Source organism: Arachis ipaensis, chromosome B3 (assembly GCF_059453495.1).
Source record: "Arachis ipaensis isolate K30076 ecotype BB chromosome B3, ASM5945349v1, whole genome shotgun sequence".
In the NCBI taxonomy this organism is placed as follows: Eukaryota; Viridiplantae; Streptophyta; class Magnoliopsida; order Fabales; family Fabaceae; genus Arachis; species Arachis ipaensis.
In genome coordinates this window covers 78,069,191-78,087,144 of record NC_142438.1, presented here as the reverse complement: position 1 = coordinate 78,087,144, position 17,954 = coordinate 78,069,191, and the positions used below count along the sequence as shown (strand labels likewise).

At 28.3% G+C, this 17,954-nt stretch overlaps 1 protein-coding gene across 1 annotated transcript; it reads left to right on the top strand.

The window, feature by feature from the left end:
* Positions 1–6,451: 6,451 nt before the first annotated feature.
* Positions 6,452–17,507, top strand: LOC107614144 (beta-glucosidase 12-like). Its single transcript, XM_016316370.3, has 13 exons — positions 6,452–6,703; positions 6,843–6,912; positions 11,315–11,373; positions 11,478–11,553; positions 12,123–12,200; positions 12,285–12,372; positions 12,814–13,069; positions 13,948–14,063; positions 15,223–15,437; positions 15,541–15,572; positions 16,471–16,573; positions 16,688–16,784; positions 17,268–17,507. Exons 1-13 carry the CDS (start codon positions 6,575–6,577, stop codon positions 17,434–17,436), a joined length of 1,488 nt encoding a protein of 495 aa, XP_016171856.1. The 5' UTR covers positions 6,452–6,574; the 3' UTR covers positions 17,437–17,507.
* The last annotated feature ends 447 nt before the right edge of the window (positions 17,508–17,954 follow it).

Genomic DNA, 17,954 nt, shown 5'->3' with positions numbered 1-17,954 from the left:
GATGTATTCTCATCTTATGTTATCTCCCTTAATTACTCCTCAAAATTCCTAATATTTGTAGTTATTTGTACTTGAAACTTCACTTTACCCTCGTTGGTGTTGAGTTTCCATATTTGTATCTCAAAAAAATGAACGAACAATAATTGGAGCAGATTTATATCTTTTCCCCCCTCAATTTTCTTTTGTTCTTGTAGTTGTTGGAAAAAAAAAAATTTGAAATTTTTAATTTGTTCATCTTATTTTAGGTTGAGAATTTGTACAGGAAAACCAAAGATGTGAAATATCTCAAAATGATCCATTTAAGTGAATCCAACATATGGACTCTTAGGTTTTTGCAAATTATAAGAGGCTTTTGTTTTTCTTTTCTCGTCTTTTAGGTTTTGAAATTGATTTCACGTTTTTTTTTCCTCAAACTTTTCCCAAGTTGAAAAATGAATTACTTTTCTTCTTTATAGGCAATGAAAACTCGTTAAAATGGTTTTTTCTTACTCTTCATAAGCTGTAAATGCAAGCTTTATGGATTGAAAAGAAAGAATAAGTTTTTCATAAGCTACTAATTAAATACATATAAAAAATTATTTTTCAAAATAAAGAATTAAGTTATTAAAAGAAAAAAATTATTATTTAAAATCATAGAATTCATTATAAAATTGTTTATTATATCACCATAAGTGATCTCAAAAATTATTTTAATCTACCAATAAAAAACCACTTAAACTAAGATGCTAACATATTCTATTGTAAACAAATCCAAAGACTTGATAATAAGAATGTATAGTTAATGTATTCTAGGAAAAATATTTATGCACGATTCAATCCTTTTTCGTACACTTTTGTCGATTTTAGTTGTATAATGTATTTTCTTTTCTAGTAAAATTAGGTTATTCAAGTCAATCAATTCTCTTTTCTCAACTCAAGTTCAGAATACAAATAAAGTGGGGTCTCAAAGTGATAATGGGCCTGATGAGGAATCAAATAATTCGAATGAGAAAAATAAGAATTAGGCCAAGTGAAAGAGAAGGAAGAGATAGAGTGAGAAAACCCCCTAAATAATACAAAAGATTATTTGTTACTAAAATAAATCCCTAAATTTATAAACCGAAGTATTGGAACCTCGGGTCGTTCTCCTTAGGAATTGCGATAAAGTGTCTTATTATTGGTTATGAGATATGTTTTGGAGTTTTTGGGATAAGAGACATGAAATGTAAATGGCAATGAAATAAACAAATAGCTATAAAGGTCTTGGCAAGGTTTGGTGGTCAAGGATCTCTATCCCTATCACTAACCACAACATGAGAATTGGTAAGAATCAATCCCATTAAGTCATTCTCTAACTAGTAGTAAAGAAAAGTCAAATGAGCTATATCAATCCAAGTCCATAAGTCCTAGTTCTCCACCAATTCAATTAGTGAGATCTAGAGTTAATGGCTCCCAATCATCAATCACTTGGACATTAGTAACTCAAGAGTTCCTAAGTTACCTTCCCAAGCCAAGAGTACTAAAATTCTACTCTAACATCCTTCCAAGTATTTTATCAAACACTTGGAAGGTATAAAAGGAAAGTATAGTAAAATTGCAAGAAAAGTAAATGTACACTACTCAATTGCAAGGAATTAAACAACAACAAATCAAATGAACAATAAAGGAACATGAATCATAAATTGCATTAAAGGAAAAGGGAAGAACAAAAGTGCATCAACATAAAAGTAAAGAATTACAAGAATTAAATGCAAAGCTAGAAAGAGGAAATGTAGAAGAAGAAGAAATTGCAAAGAAAAAGTAAATCAAAGTATGAAATTAACCTAGATCTAAGAAATTCTAATCTAGATCTAACCTACTCCTAATTCTAGAGAGAAGTGAGAGCTTCTCTCTCTAAAACTAATTTTCCCTCCAAAACTAATCTAAACTAAACTAATGATGACTAGGTGTGTAATGTCTATCATCCCTCTTCAATTCTTGGGTTAAATAGCATCAGAAATGAGTTGGATTGGGCCCACAAGGCTTCTAAAATCGCTGGCCACGAGTTGCACTTAAGTGAGTCACGTGCAACATCGACGCGTGCGCGTACAGTGCACGTGCGCGCTCTTAAACGCGATGCAACTATAACAAATCTTATATCATTTCGAAGCCTCGAATGTTAGCTTTCCAACGCAACTAGAACCGCATCATTTGGACCTCTGTAGCTCAAGTTATGGTCAATTAAGTGCAAAGAGGTCGGCTTAACAGCTTTTGTGATTCCTTCATTTCTTCATGAGTTCTCCATTTCTACATGATTTTCCTTCATCCCCTCAATCCAATCCTTGCCTCCTAAATCTGAAATCACTTAACAAACATATCAAGCACCTAATGGAATTAAGGTGAATTAAATTTAGCTATTTTAAGAATTAAAAACATGTTTTCACTTTTAAGCACAATTAAAGGAGAATAACAAAAACCATGCTATTTCATTGGATAAATGTAGGAGAAGACGATAAAATTCTCTAAATTCAACACAAGATAAACCTTCCAAATGGGGTTTATCAACCTTCCAAGCCCAGCACCTTAAAAGGAAAGCGTCCCGCCACTGAGGAACGTGATCCTGAACCTTCTCGACCTAAGCTTAGGTCTGTTTCCACTCGTCCTCAGAGAGGTAAACCTCGTATCCCTCTTAAATCTGTTAGGGAACCCTCCATTGATCCTTTTGCACACAAATCACACTTCATGACCTCTCACTCAAACTACAATCCTCACCGTTTTTGATCTGCCATTAATAATGATTTCTATGAAGGTGTTATTGCTCACTATACCTTATGTCACACCTTTTTAGTTGATTTACCAAATCTGAAAAAGAAAGGTTTTGAGTTTGTTGAAAATATTGTATTTCTGGACTAGAACCATATTTTGAAAATCAAAAACCTAGTTTACCCAGTTTTAGTCAAGGAATTTTATGCAAACATGACTTATCATGATGGCAGTGTTCATTCCTATGTAAAAGACCGTGACATAGTTCTGAATAATGAAACCATTAGTGATTCGCTGAAATACACTAATATTGGTGCATGTACCTATACATCTGGTAAGTGGGATGAAGGAGTAGGTCTCTCTTACAATGATGCTCTGGCCTATGTATGTGAACTCATTTCGTTGATTGATGGCATTACTCCTACTCACATAGCCCCGGATTACACTCGTGCTCAGTTACATCGCATAGTGAACCATATCATCCTTCCTCAGAGTGGCTCATATCAAAGAGTGTCTTACACTGATACTCTAGTTTTGTATGTTATTCTCACAAAAACAAAAATCTCTTTTGCATATTTGATGGTAAGGTATATGTTTGATTGTGTTAGAAGTGAGAAGAAGGATAAAGCTCTTCCTTATGGCATGTTCTTAACCTGTATTTTTGAACATTTTGGTGTTGACTTGTTAAATAAGTCATATGAAAATATACACTCATATCTAAAAGGAGGTGGTTCAATGAAACAACAGAAAAAGGGACGCACTCATTCTGAAAGGGTGGTTCTTAATGATGATGATAATGACTATGAACCAGAAGAATCTTCTCCTCCTTCTACCACGGGTACTTCAGTCTCCACTAGACACAAATCTATTTTATATGGTGTTGTTAAAGATATGGTGCAAGAGTTTGTCTCTCAATCAAACCATCTGATTACTATGAATAAGGAGCAAAGGAAACTAGCCACCAAGCATGAGAACTTCCTCAGAAAATCCAAAGATAGAGTGGCAGTTTTCTTGAAATTTATTAATAATTTCCAAGAGGATGATAATGCTGCCACTGATTCTGTTTGATTATATATTAATATTTTTGCATATGTGAAAATTTCAAATTATTGAATGAATATAAAAATTCTATTTCGAATATTTCAAAATTTTGTTATATATATATATATATATATATATATATATATATTAGAACTATTCTGATAGAATACAATATAAAAAAGAGATATTAGATAGAGAGATTTTGGGGATCTAAAATTGGAAATTCAATTTTTGTTAGTTGTATATTAACACAAATAGAATGTTAATTTTGAGAATATTAATTCTAGTTTCTAATTAAAAAAATGCTGATTTTGAAGAGGATGGTTCGGATGCCTGAAATTATCTCATGTTGCTGCAGCCTTCTGTTCACTTTTGTCTCATAAACACTGTTATTGTTTACTTGTGAACTACTCTATATTTTGTTTTGGATGACTGTAAACTATTAAACCACTGCTCCTTTTAATTTCAGTTATTTAGATGTTTGAACTTTAAATTGACACTTTGTTACAGGTTTTAACATATTCTAAGTTAGATGTTTTTTGTTTTTCTTCCCTTGATGACAAAAGGGATAGTAGTAGAAAGTAGAAAGCATGTAATTGCTGCATGTCAGTTGCTCTCTGATTTGGTTGCTGCTCTGTTTTTTTTTTTTTGTGCATGATAACTGCTCTATTTTGGATTTAATTAATTTTATCATTCTCTTGATAATATATTTTGTTCAGTTTCTGCCATATTTTGTTTGGTATTGGACTGGATTTTAGTTGACGGTGATGTACAATCCCTTAGTTAAGTTGAATTGTGTGTAGTGCATAATTGTTCTCTCTATAAGAATATGCAAAAAGAAAAGAAGAGAAGAGCACCAATTAAGGGAGAGAAACTCTTGAAAAAGAAAGGGGGAGCAACACAAAAGCAAGTAACATCACTCAAAGGGAAGTTCTCTAATTTTATTTGAATTCAATTCCTTTGATCAATGTTATAATTATGTTTGTCATCAAGGGAGAGATTTTTGAGTTAAGAAATTAATTAACTTAATTGATGATGGCAAACATTATTTTATCCGGATAAACACCCAATTAGTTTTGATTGTGTTTGATTAGTGTTGTAGGCCAAAGAAATAATGATGCAACAGCCCAATAGGATCGAAACTCAAACCAGTAACTAGGTGGACTCTAAAATATAAAGCCAAAAGTAATTGAGCAAAGAAATCACTTGGGTTGAATAGAAAGAAAACAACCCAAGCTCGAGTTGCTCACCCAAGTTGATCCCCCCAAATCCGTACACTCCAAAGCCAACGTTCACTTTTCCTTCGGTCAGACTCAGAGAAAGGAGAGAGATTGCTTCGTTCCTTGCTCATTTCATCAAAGAAGAAAGATAGAGAAAGATTAAGCTAAAAGGCAGAGGTCTAATCACCCAAATCAAACTATTTCAAGCTAAGTCAGAAGCTAAAGGTGATTTATTTCCATTTGCATGCAATTTACTTTCTTCACTCCTTCTCCAACACTCTGCTACTCCAATTTGTGATAAATGGAGAAAGTGATTTCTGATAATCACTGTTGTGAATCAAAGGTTAAAATTGTTTCTTGTGGACAAAGTTGTAGCTGAAGGATTCATATCTGGATTTATTATTGAACAACTTTTTCACTGCTTACCTGAGGTTTTCGATCAAGCAAAAAGGCTCAGATTCAAAATTTCTAATTTAGGGATTAATTGAAAATAGTGAAATGGTAAGTTGGTGTAGCACACAGCTCGAGGAGTTGACTTGGAAGAGAGCAACTCAGCAACATGGAAGGAGATACAAAAGAAAAATCTTCATCTTTCTGGAGACAATGAGAAAGAACCAGAATCTGAGTTTCATAGAGGGCTTCTTGAGAAAGTTTAACGTTTTGGACAGTGCGTTCTAGAGAAAGAAGCATTCCGCCAAAATGAAGAACTCGATTAGTGTTAGCTCAATCCGGTTCAACTTATAGTAACAGAGGCTGTTGAAACATCAATCTCTTTTATGTTTTACAGATTGTAATTTCATTTTTAATGTAGATCTTTCTGTAATTTCTTGAGTGGTAAAAGGCTGAGAGAGAGAGAGCTCAAGAAAAAGCCAAAAAGTAACAAAAGGTTGAGTGACAAAATGGTTTTAGAATTTTTTTTTTCAGATTTTGGATGTTTCTTTTTCATTGTAAGTGGGGGAGCAACGGAAGTGACGGCAATGCTAAAACTAGGCATTGCGAGGTGATGGTGACCACGTGTGGTAGGACATATTATGGAGAGTGGCAACTTTCGTAAAATTAGGATAATAGCCTAATAAAAAGGTAAAATATAAAAAGTGAAATTAGAATTAGGGTATAAGTAATTACATTGGAATTTTTTTTGTATTTATTGAGGTGCAGCTCAATACAATATTTTTTACTGTTGGCTATATTTCTGTTGGTTACTTAGTGGAATTAATTTTTTAATTGATAATTTTTAAATTTCAGTTTATTAAATCAGGATTAACAGTTAAAAAAAATCTTTTAAACTGAATCTTAAATTAAGAAATAGCTGTTACGGACCAAAAAAAAAAAAAAGAATCTGTGTAATTAATGTGTTTTTATTTTATTTTAGAAAATAATGTATTTTTTTAATATATTGTAGGAAAAAATCCTAAGTTTGACTAGTAATTAATGTGAGTATTAAATCATACGATGTTGCCCAAAATATCAACTGAATGAGGAGAGAGGAAAAAATATTTTCCCCCCAAAACAAAATATCAGTTTTTATGCTTTATATGCAAAATGAACTTTACCAATTCTCAGTATTCTGAGGTTAACTCAAATTCAAACAAATGATGTGGTTTAAGGGTGTTCTTGTTGTGTTTATTGTTTCTGTCACCTTATTTAAATGGGTAGCTTCTCTTAATTCTAGTAGCTTCCCTGCAGATTTTCTATTTGGTACAGCATCTGCAGCTCATCAGGTTTTGTTTCTGTGAACTATTTTCTTCATTTATTACATATTTATTATAATATATATCTTTGTGAAGAAGGATCTTATTCTGCCTTCTTTTCCTGCTATGCACATTCGCTTTTTTCTCTTCTTGTGTTGTTCCCCAAAAGATTGAAGGTGCAGCGCATGAAGGTGGCAAGGGCCAAAGCAATTGGGATAATTTCACATATAAATACTCTGGTTAGTTCGTACTTGGCCCCTTCACTTTTATTTTGTTAATTTTTTCCTTGGCAACCAATTGGGCTTAATCAACACAACGAAAGTATTGGGTTTGCTTTATTGAAGAAGATACGCTTCAATTATAGATTTAAAATCTGGGCAACCATCATAATCTTCTATTTTAAAATCAACTGCTAAGTCTTTGTAAAGTATTTCTATATTTTTTTATTTTTTAAAACACTTTTCTAGTAGCACTCTTTTTGCCATCAATTTTTTTTTATTATTTTCTGGTTTCACTTTAATTTTATTTTGAGTCTCATAAAATAGTATAATAACATTTATAAAACTACCTCATAAAAAGTAATTTGAGTCTAAATTTAAGATTTATTACTTTAGTGTTTGGTTTCAATTTTTTTTTTAATTTTATACAAAGTGAAAAATTAATTAGTTTTTTTATTAAAGTGAAATCATGTATCTAAAATGAGATTCAATTCATTTCATCAATAATCTCTAATTTAAATAAATTTTAAAATTATTTCACTTCATGAACACTGCATATTTAAAATTTTAAAAACACTCTCCTTCGAGTTGTTTTTAAGGCTGTGTTGGTTTTCATAATACAAAGGTCAACTACATAAAATTAGTATTTTGTATTTTATTTAGGGATAAACTGAATAAAAAATAGAATAAATAATTAAAAATTTAATTTATTTTTATTTTTTATACAAAATTTAGAATAAAAAATAACATGATAAAAAAATATAATTTTAAAATTTAATAATGATAATAAAAAAATAAAAAAATAAATTATGTCTTTATTTAAAATTTTTGTTTTTTTTTAGAAAAAATACAAAATATATTAATTTATTATTTTAAAATACAATATTTCTATTTATATCTCACTTGTTAAATATAATTTTATAACTCTGGATTCGTATTTTAATGTCCTGTCCAAACAATGGCATCCTAAGTGTTTTAGCGCCTTCCTCTGCAATGACATGAATTTCAATTAAGTGACTCTAAGAAAAAGCAAAATAGAAGACAATGAATTATTTTATTTATTTATTCATTTATTAATGAAAAATATATAAAATGTATATTATTTCAAAGAGTATAGAGTTACAAATCATATATGAGAGTAGCCTATGATAGTATTCCTTTTGAAGCGCTAAACCGCTACCCATGATAAATTGATAGGATAAAGTAAAAAGTATATTTTTTGTTTTTAAAGTATATTTTTTATTTTTAATGTTTGTAATTTTTCTAAAAAATATATTAATATTTAATTTTATTTTTAATATTTTTGATTAATTTAATTTAATTTTTAATTTTTTATTTATATCAAAATTATTTATAAAAATTTTTAATTTTATCTTTAGATAATTTTAATACAAATAAAAAACATTAAAAATAAAATTAAATATAATTAAACATTCGAAATATTTCTAAATAAAACACAAATATTAAAAACAAAAAACATACTTTATCTTCAGTTAGTAACATCTTCATGTTCTTTCTATATAAATAAGTTGGGTCAGTTGGTAACATCTTCATATTCTTTCTATATAAATAAGTTGGGTGAACCTTTTAAGAAATTTTTTTGGTGGTTTTTTTAAAAAATATAAAAATAATTTTATATTTAAATATTTTATATAAAAATATATTTTTGTCTATTAATTATATTTAGATATAATAATATAATAGTATTTATTTATTTATTATGTTAAAAATAATTTTTTTAAAATAAAAAATCTTTTAAAAAAATATAAACCGTAATTTTTAAAAAGTTATTTTTTATTTTTTTAATATTTTTATTTTTATTACTATAATTTGCCAAACACGCTAAAAATATTAAAAAATTCTTTTTCATTGTATAAATATTTTTTTAAGAACTTAATGGCACTTAAACAAGTTCAAAAATGAGTTTATAGTCAAATTAGTTCATGAAAGATAAGACATTTTTTAAATTCATCTTAAAAGATATTTTTAATCAAATTGGTCTTTACAAAAATTATGAATTAATCATATTTGTCCTTCAATGACTCTATTAACAATTTTCGTCAACAATTGATGATATGAAACATCAAGTGACAACATACATAATACTTGATATATCTAATTGGACGATAACTATACATATTTATCAAAATCTATTAATTTAGACCTTTTTTCCTAATATGACATAACGACTAAATTGATAGATTTTCATAAGCATATTTAGTCAACATCTAATTGGACATATTAGATATCATGTATGTTATCAATTAATATTCTATGTCATTAATCGTTGACAAAAATTAATTGAGTCATTGAAGGATAAATATGATTAATTCGTAATCTTTGAAAGATCAATTTTATTAAAAAATCTTTTAGGGACGAATTTGAAAAATGCCCTATCTTTTAGAGACTAATTTGACTATTAACTCGCTCAAAAATTGAATTAATTGAGAAGACAAAAAGTTTATAATTTAATGTTCTTAAATTCAAATCTTGGAAATAATATTTTTTTTCATGAAATATGTAAAATAAAGGATATTTTAGAAAAAAGTAATACTACATAATCAAAAATCACAAACAATAAATAAAAATATATATATATTTAATAATATTCTCACTTATAACAGAGTGTAAATTACTCTTTTTAATTAATTGACACAATTAAATTTTTTTTTATAAATATCTCTTTTTATTTAATTATACTAGAAATTAATTCAAATTTTATTAGAATCAAATCTTAAAATCTCTCTCTCATTATTAATTTATTACGTCCATAATTATACCATCTTTATTTCAAATAAAAGTCTTAAGTCCTCGTATCATTAACCATAAAAATTATTTTCAAATTACCACAATGCATTTTATAAAAAAAATTCAAAATCTCAAATTCGTTATTCTCAATTTATTAAAGATCAAAAAAATAAAAGAATTTTTAGTTTATGACTTGTAAAATAAAAAAATAATAAATCAATTTTTATTTGTGGATTATAAATGTATATGTTTGAAGTTATAGATATATATTATACATATAAAATATTAGATGTTAAATTAAAAATATTTTAATAACTTTTACTTTACCACTCATATTTTTATATATAAATTATATATTATAAAATAGAAAATAGAAATGAAATATAGGAGAAAATTTATGAAACAAATTATTAAATGTAATTATTAATTAATCAGATTAAAATTATATATAAATATCAATTAAAAGTATTAAAATAATTTAAAATTAACATCTATTAACATATATATGAGATAATCGAAAAATATATATTTTGAAATTAAATAATATTAATTATAGATATTATATGTATAAAAATATAGATTTTATAAATATAAAATAATAAATGTTATTTGTATAAAATTTTAGATATTAAATTAAAAATATTTTAACTACTTACACTACATGGAACAAGAAAAGAAAAGAACTAAAGAAAAAGGATTAAAAAAATTACATTAATAGTAGATAATATCTTCGCCATATGATTGGCAAAACAATTTGAATATTGTTAATATACTTTCTATTATTACTACTAATGTAATTAATGTATAACTTATTTAATTATTATTTGTTAGAATAAAAATGAGAAGAGTGAAAAAAAAAAAAGAAGAACATTAAATATGTGTATTGTAGTTAAAGAAATTAATAAAATAAAATTTTAACCATTTTTAACTAATTATTTTTGTCCAACCCGTTTGGGTAGGGTAGGTTACTCGATCCTGCGGGTAGGTTAGAGATCGATTCGGGTATGTATTTTATAAAAATTAGGTATATAGTGAAGGAAGTGAAAGTTAAACTTATAACCTCTCTCATGTAATAATTTACAATAGGTGAACAACTACTAAATTAGTTAATTAATTTAGTAATTTAGAGTATTTGTATATTTATAATAATATGTATGTTTGTAATTTTATGTTAGATTTCTTTAAAATTTTATTATTTTTAATTTTAATTTGAATTTAGTCTTTTATTTTTTATTTTATTAATATGTATGAAATTTGAAATGATTGAATTTTATATTTGCTTTGAAAAAATTTGATATTTTTACGGGTAGGATAAAGTAAGGTAGAGCTTAGAACTTTAGGGTGAGGATAAGGTTAGGGTTGAGAGATTCTCAATCTACGAGTAGAATAGAATTTTAATAAAATTTCAACCCACCAATAGCATTAGGGTAATATTCCATTATATTTAGTATAAATAATTAGATATACACAGTTAAATGTTTCAACTTTATTAGCTCTTATATAGAGCACAAATAATTGAATAAGTACAAAAGGGAACGACAGTTAAGAATCTTTGGGGTTTGGATCATTTAATGGATCCGATTCACTAATTTAAAGAAAAAAAATTCAAAATTTTTCTACTGTTGAGTGCTGAGTTCATTCCTACCATATGTATGACATTTGCTTGTTGTTTAAGGTAAAATTGTGGACCGCAGTACTGCAGATATTGCAACTGACTCATACCATCGCTACAAGGTATTTTGATTCACCATCTTGAAAATTCTTTTCTCTTAGTGGTGAGGTTTGATTTCAACTAGATAAATTGACAATTTTATTATCTTTCTTTTAAAAAAAATCAGGAAGATGTTGGTTTGATGAAGGATATTGGATTTCAAGCCTACAGATTTTCAGTTTCCTGGTCAAGAATTTTGCCAAGTAAGAAATTCTCTAATCTTATTTACATTTATAATTGTGGTTCATATAAAAAGTTATTCTTAGAATATTTGATTTCATGTTTCGGTTTAGAATGAAATGTTCTTACATAATATCTATTTTCTATAACCTCAACTCTTATTTGACACCTAACTAAACTTTTTCTTTTACGTAGTACGTATAGAAAACCAATTAGAAACTTTAATCTCTAGAAACATAATTAAAAGTTGAGTTCTGCCCGTACATACATACATAGTTATTTTTAGGGTTTGAATCTGTGACTTTAAGATCATATGGAAAAAAAAACCATTTCTCCAAGACTTTTTTTCAAGGTATATATATAATTATATACAGTAATTAAACCTTTTTAATTTAATCTTAAAATCATTATTTATTAAGCACTTATTTAATTTGTTACGTTTTATTTCTTTACTTCATATTACTAATCTATTTTACCATTTAGTGTAATTCTAATGAAATTATATATACTTCTGATCACTTTATGTTCATTGAAATAATTTTACGTTGATTCTTGCATAGCACAAACTGCAACTAACTAAACTCATGTTTAGGTGGAAAATTGAAGGATGGAGTTAACCAAGAAGGCATCACATATTACAACAACCTCATAAATGAACTTCTATCAAATGGTTAGTACTCTGTTTAAAGTCAACTCTTAGTGTCACTCAAAATGATGATACCGAACTTGAAACATTATTGTATCTTATACTCAGACCTACAGCCCTTTATAACATTATTCCACTGGGAATTACCTCAAGCTCTTGAAGATGAATATGGTGGTTTTCTCAGCCCAAAAATTGTGTAAGCAATAGTAATTAATAACATAGTATCCTACCATCCCCTCTCTTCTTTCTATGCATTTGGATCTTGTTCTAAAATAGTGGACGAAGATTTTCTGTTTTTACTTTTACAAAGTATAGAAAATAGAAAATATAATGTGTTTGATTTGTATTTTTATTTTTAGTGTTTTTTTTTTGTTTTTAGAATTTTGTGAAAAAAAAGGAAAAACAGTAAAAGTAATAAAATCTTATTTTCTATTTTTATCTCCTATTTTCTTTGTTTTTTTCACAGAACTCTAAAAAATAAAAATAAAACATTGAAAATGAAAACACAGACTAACATAAAAAAAAATTATTTCTGCAATTTCTATATTTTTGTATTAAAAACAACATCCAATTGCAACCTTAACAAATTTGGAAAACTCAAGCTGACACTTTTTTTTACTATTAAATATTTTTATAGCGAAGATTTTGCAGATTTTGTAGAAGTATGCTTTAGAGAATTTGGTGACAGGGTTAAACATTGGATTACTTTGAATGAGCCACTACCCGTTAGCCTTCAAGGTTATGCATACGGTATGTTCCCACCTGCAAGATGTTCAAAGTGGATACGCCCAGATTGTGAAGCAGGTGATTCAAGTACAGAGCCCTATATAGTTTCACACTATCAACTCCTCGCTCATGCGGCTGCTGTGAATGTCTATAGGGACAAATTCCAGGTTATTACCTAACTATTATCAAACCTTCATATTAAAACAAAATCATGCATTTTGTTGTTCTCAAAGAAATAATCGACAGTGAATAAAATAATAAATTCAAATATTTACATATGAGAAATGTTGAGGGCTAACACTATTTATGGATATTAGCCAATACTTTCGGGTAGCATTGTATTTTTATACTTTTAGAATTTAGGATTTTAGAGTTTAGAATAATGTAGTACATTAGGATTGAGCTAACACCATATTCTTTGGATATTACATATAAAAATATGTTTGTTGGTCGAGTACTGATAAAAAATGCTAAATTTTGTTAGTCATATAGTATTACTTTTTACATATATTTATTTATGAAAGTCATATTGTTGACAGAATATTAACTATAAAACTATTTATATATCTCTACCGAATGAGTAAGTTTTTAGAAAAAATAGTTTATGACTTAGGAGAGGAAAGTATACGCATAGCTTGGCTTCCTCTCGATCTCTTCTTGCTTGTTCTTACACGCCCGGGAAGAATGGCTAGTCAGTCTGAAATGTGCCTTCCTTGAAGAGGCAAAAGAGCAAGCATCCTCTCATTCTAAAGACTTTAATACAGCGGAGGCAAATGCCTTATCATCAACTACAGGTGAGGCCGAAAGCCTGATCTTCTATTCCCTCTCTGATCTGGGATGAAGATCCTCCACAGTCGAAGTTGGACCTGACATCAAAATTATTTGTGATAAAGATTTAAAATTTACCCTTTGTTCAATTTTAACAAAACAAAAAGGACCTGATATATACCAAACGGATATTTGTTCATGGGTTATTCTTTTAGTAACGATTTTTCGTTCATAATTTTGGTGCGTCATTGGTTGACAATCAATTGTTTTCTAACAGATTTCTCAAAAGGGTCAAATTGGGATAGCCTTATGTTTTCCTTGGATTATGCCACTCTCACCATCAAAAGCTGATGTAGATGCAGCATCTCGTGCCTTTGCTTTTTTGGATGAATGGTTTGTTCTTGTAGACTCATTACCAATTTTGGATACCCTTTTTTCTTCCATTAGAAAAAGAGCATAATTACTATATGTCTCTATAGATTTACTAAACTTTTGATTAAGTTCTTATAATTTAAATTTAAAATTTATAGTTAAATTCATATCATAAATAAAAAAATTTAATTAATTCTATACTAAAAATTGTCAATTAAAAAAAATATAATATCCACTTTTTTATTGAAAAGATAAAGATTTAATTAAAAAGTTTTAATATAAAAAATTACGGTTTTGTTAGTTAGACAATGACTTTTGTAAATAATGTGAACAATGGGCTCTAGAATTGACCTAATAAAATAAAAAAACCACTTCACCCAAAATTACCTCCTAAACTTTAACATTAGAATAACTATTTGCACATCTAGTGAATTGAACATCCAGTCATGGTTAACTGTGCATGAATAAATCGAATCAAAAGAAGTAACTATCCAATTAAAAATAAGGTTTAATTATTCTGTTGGTCCCTATAGTTTCGCGAAATTTTCAATTAGGTCCCTATACTTTTTTTTCCTTTTAATTGGGTCCCTGCACTAATTTTTTTTCCAATTGAGTTCCTACACTTTTTTTTCTTTTATTTGAGTCCCTACACCAATTTTTTTTTGTTTAGTTGGATCCCTATACAATTAAACCAATTACTACTAAGAAAGACCTAATTGAAAAAAAAATTTGGTGCAGGAACCCAATTAAAAGAAAAAAAAATATAGGGACCTAATTGAAAATTTTGCAAAACTATAGGAACCAATAGAGTAATCAAACCTAAAAATAATGAACACCTACATATCCATTATTCACATTGTTTAGTATTCTAATTGTTTACCTATATTTTTCCAAAAAATTATTTATAAATTTTTAAAATATGAGATCCTAATGAAATTTTGAGTTGTTTCTGTGTGACCTTAAAATCACGAGTTCAAATCATAAAATCAATCACTGATATAATTATTAGATTACACTACTTGTATTACACTATTTGAGTGCAATCTTTCTCAAGATGCTGTTTAACACGGGATGGTTGCGCATTGAGCTGCCTCTTAAATGATAAGAACTTAATGCATGTGCATCTTTAGAACAGTGATTGAAACAATCATCAAGTCTGAAAATCCTCTCTTGTTGAAAGGTACATGGGCCCATTGTACAATGGTGAATATCCTGCTGTAATGGTTGAGAAACTTGGAGATCGTTTGCCAAAGTTTTCTAGAAGGGAATCCGCCATGATCAAAGGGTCCTTCGATTTCTTAGGATTAAACTATTACACTGCAACCTATGTGGGCAATATTCCTTGCCAGCGTGAAAATCTAACCTTTTTGGCAGACATTTGCGCATTGTTCAGTGGTAATCCATATGTTTCTAATCAAGCTTATATCTGTTTGTTGCTTTCATGCTATTCCCATTTAATTTGGCTTTTACTTACAATTGATCTATTTTGTTGCTTCAGCTACTCGAGATGGGATTCCCATTGGTCCCCAGGTACCTTAATAATATTATTTAAATTCTTCAAATTCTTTTATGAGAACCTTCATATATTTGTATTTGTATCAAATGACATCATCAGTCTCATTTTAAGTAAAATTATACATTTTATTTTTGTTTGTAAGGATTAACTTTTAGCGGTTTGGCGATTGAACTATAAGTGCCTATATCATGCTCAAATTTATCACCTTTAATTTTGATTTATAAAAAAGTATATCAAATAAATTTGGACAGATATGAACTATAAGCTTCTAATCCAACGTGAATTTTGTAAAATTATTACACTAAAAGGTTACTGAAATTCCTAACATGCATTCGTTAAAATTTAAAGCGGCGTGTCCATGCTAGTTTCAAGCTTGGCATGAATTGTAGAAGTTTCCAAGTTCCATCTGTGATGCATTCCCGTCTTTTCATATTTTCTTAAAAAATGGAGCAAAATAACCAGGGACAAAGGTGTAAAAGTCTGTGTCTCATGGATTGTATTTTAGTGTGACAGCTTAGAAGAGATATACTGAAAACATGTGTTTTTATGTATTTATGTATTTCTTTGTCCATCAAAATTTTGTGTCAATTTCAACAAATAAACAGTAAATATGTACTATCATATCCATATTTCTGGTAGACATAGGTACTAACCAAACTCTACCAAAATTACCACTGAATTATGTCACTAACAAAATATCTATTTTGGTTTTTCAAAAATGTAAATTTACCCAATAATATTCCGAAAGACTGGGTGTGACGTCAAACCAACCTAATGTTAACTAGCCTTGATTTTCTATTGATGAAAATTTTAAATGTTTATGTAGCGCGTGTCAGACATATCTTTTAAAAGTAATTTTTGTTACTTAAAAATTTTATTTGTAGTGGAATTGAGAAGTTAATAATGTTGCAGACTGCCACAGATTGGTTGTATACTTATCCTCAAGGAATACTAGACCTATTAGAGTATACCCAGGAGAAGTATGGTGATCCAATCATTTACATAACAGAAAATGGTATGCTGCTTAGTTATGTTTATCATCATTTTTCTTAAGATTTGAGTTTATACCAAGTTATAATGCAATTATTTTGCTTCAATTCAATAAATCGTGTTCTTGAAATAATTGCAGGAATTAATGAGCCGAATGATGGTACAAAGGCTCTAGATGACAACTTTAGGATAGACTTTATTGTTCAGCATCTTTCATATATTGAAAAGGCCATAAGGTAAGTTTTCATTTGCCACAAGAGAACATGTTCATGATGATAAAGGCAAGTAACAAAAGTAATAAAAGTTGTCACAAAGATACTCCTTGTCTTTGATAATATGTGTGTCATTTGTATTTTTAAGATTTTAAAATATTTGACTAATGTATAACATTTAGGTAGTATTAAATTTTTCTCCTCAATATTTTTTCTTAATAATAATATAATTAAAAGAAAGAAATTAAATTTAGTATTAGTTTGGGGGGTTCATGATAATGGAGTCTATTTACATAATTTTCTACCATTTTCAGGATTTTTTTCTTGTCCTTTTTTTTAGAAACATATTATATAAAACGAAAGGAAGATCTCTTTTAATGATAAATTTTTAACCATAACAAAACCAAATTTCATATAGTGTGACATTGTGAAACTTGTTCATCATGTTAACCTCTTTGGAACTCAATATTTACTGATCTAACACTTGAAATTTGGCATTTGATGTAGGAATGGTATCAAGGTGAAAGGATACTTTGTATGGTCATTATTGGATAATTTCGAGTGGTCTTATGGTTACACTGTTAGGTGGGGAATTGTTCATGTAGATTTCAAGAATAATTTAAAAAGATATTGCAAACAATCAGCTTTGTGGTTCAAAAGGTTTCTTCATCAATGAACATTTGTAACTTGAACAAAGTTATGGAAAATAAATATTAGTCGCACTTTCACTATTTACTTATTGTTCTATATATATTTTGTCTTTTCTTGATTAAAGTAGCTTTTGCACTCAGGTATGTAATAAGAAAAAGCAGATAAGCTTGAGCGATATGGAAATAAAATTGGTTGTGTTTTTTTTTTCCATTATTCACTGTATGAGTGTATAGAATTTATACATAAGTTCCTACATTTGTCGCCCAGGCATGCACACCTGGTTTATTTGATACCTAGCTATACCTGGATTGTAGTTGAAAGGTGTGTGTAAATGGTGAGTGTGTGTATAACAAAAAAAAATTAACTAATTCTAGAAGGTAAGAGAAGAATGTACACATAAGAGAGGAAGAAAATATAGTGCAGTATAAGGAGTGTTATTTAGCATATTGAATTATGGTGTTGGGCTGATCTGATTTGTTATTATCTCTCGGCTAGAGCTTAGTTTTGTAAAATTTTTACTTTTCAAAGGTAACTTATAAAAGT

Bases quoted from the DNA above. Each gene is read 5' to 3' on its own strand.
- LOC107614144 (XM_016316370.3), top strand. From the start codon at position 6,575: ATGATGTGGTTTAAGGGTGTTCTTGTTGTGTTTATTGTTTCTGTCACC. The intron at 6,704-6,842 runs GTTTTGTTTCTG...GTTCCCCAAAAG, and splicing joins CAGCATCTGCAGCTCATCAG to ATTGAAGGTGCAGCGCATGA. The intron at 11,374-11,477 runs GTATTTTGATTC...AAAAAAAATCAG, and splicing joins ACTCATACCATCGCTACAAG to GAAGATGTTGGTTTGATGAA.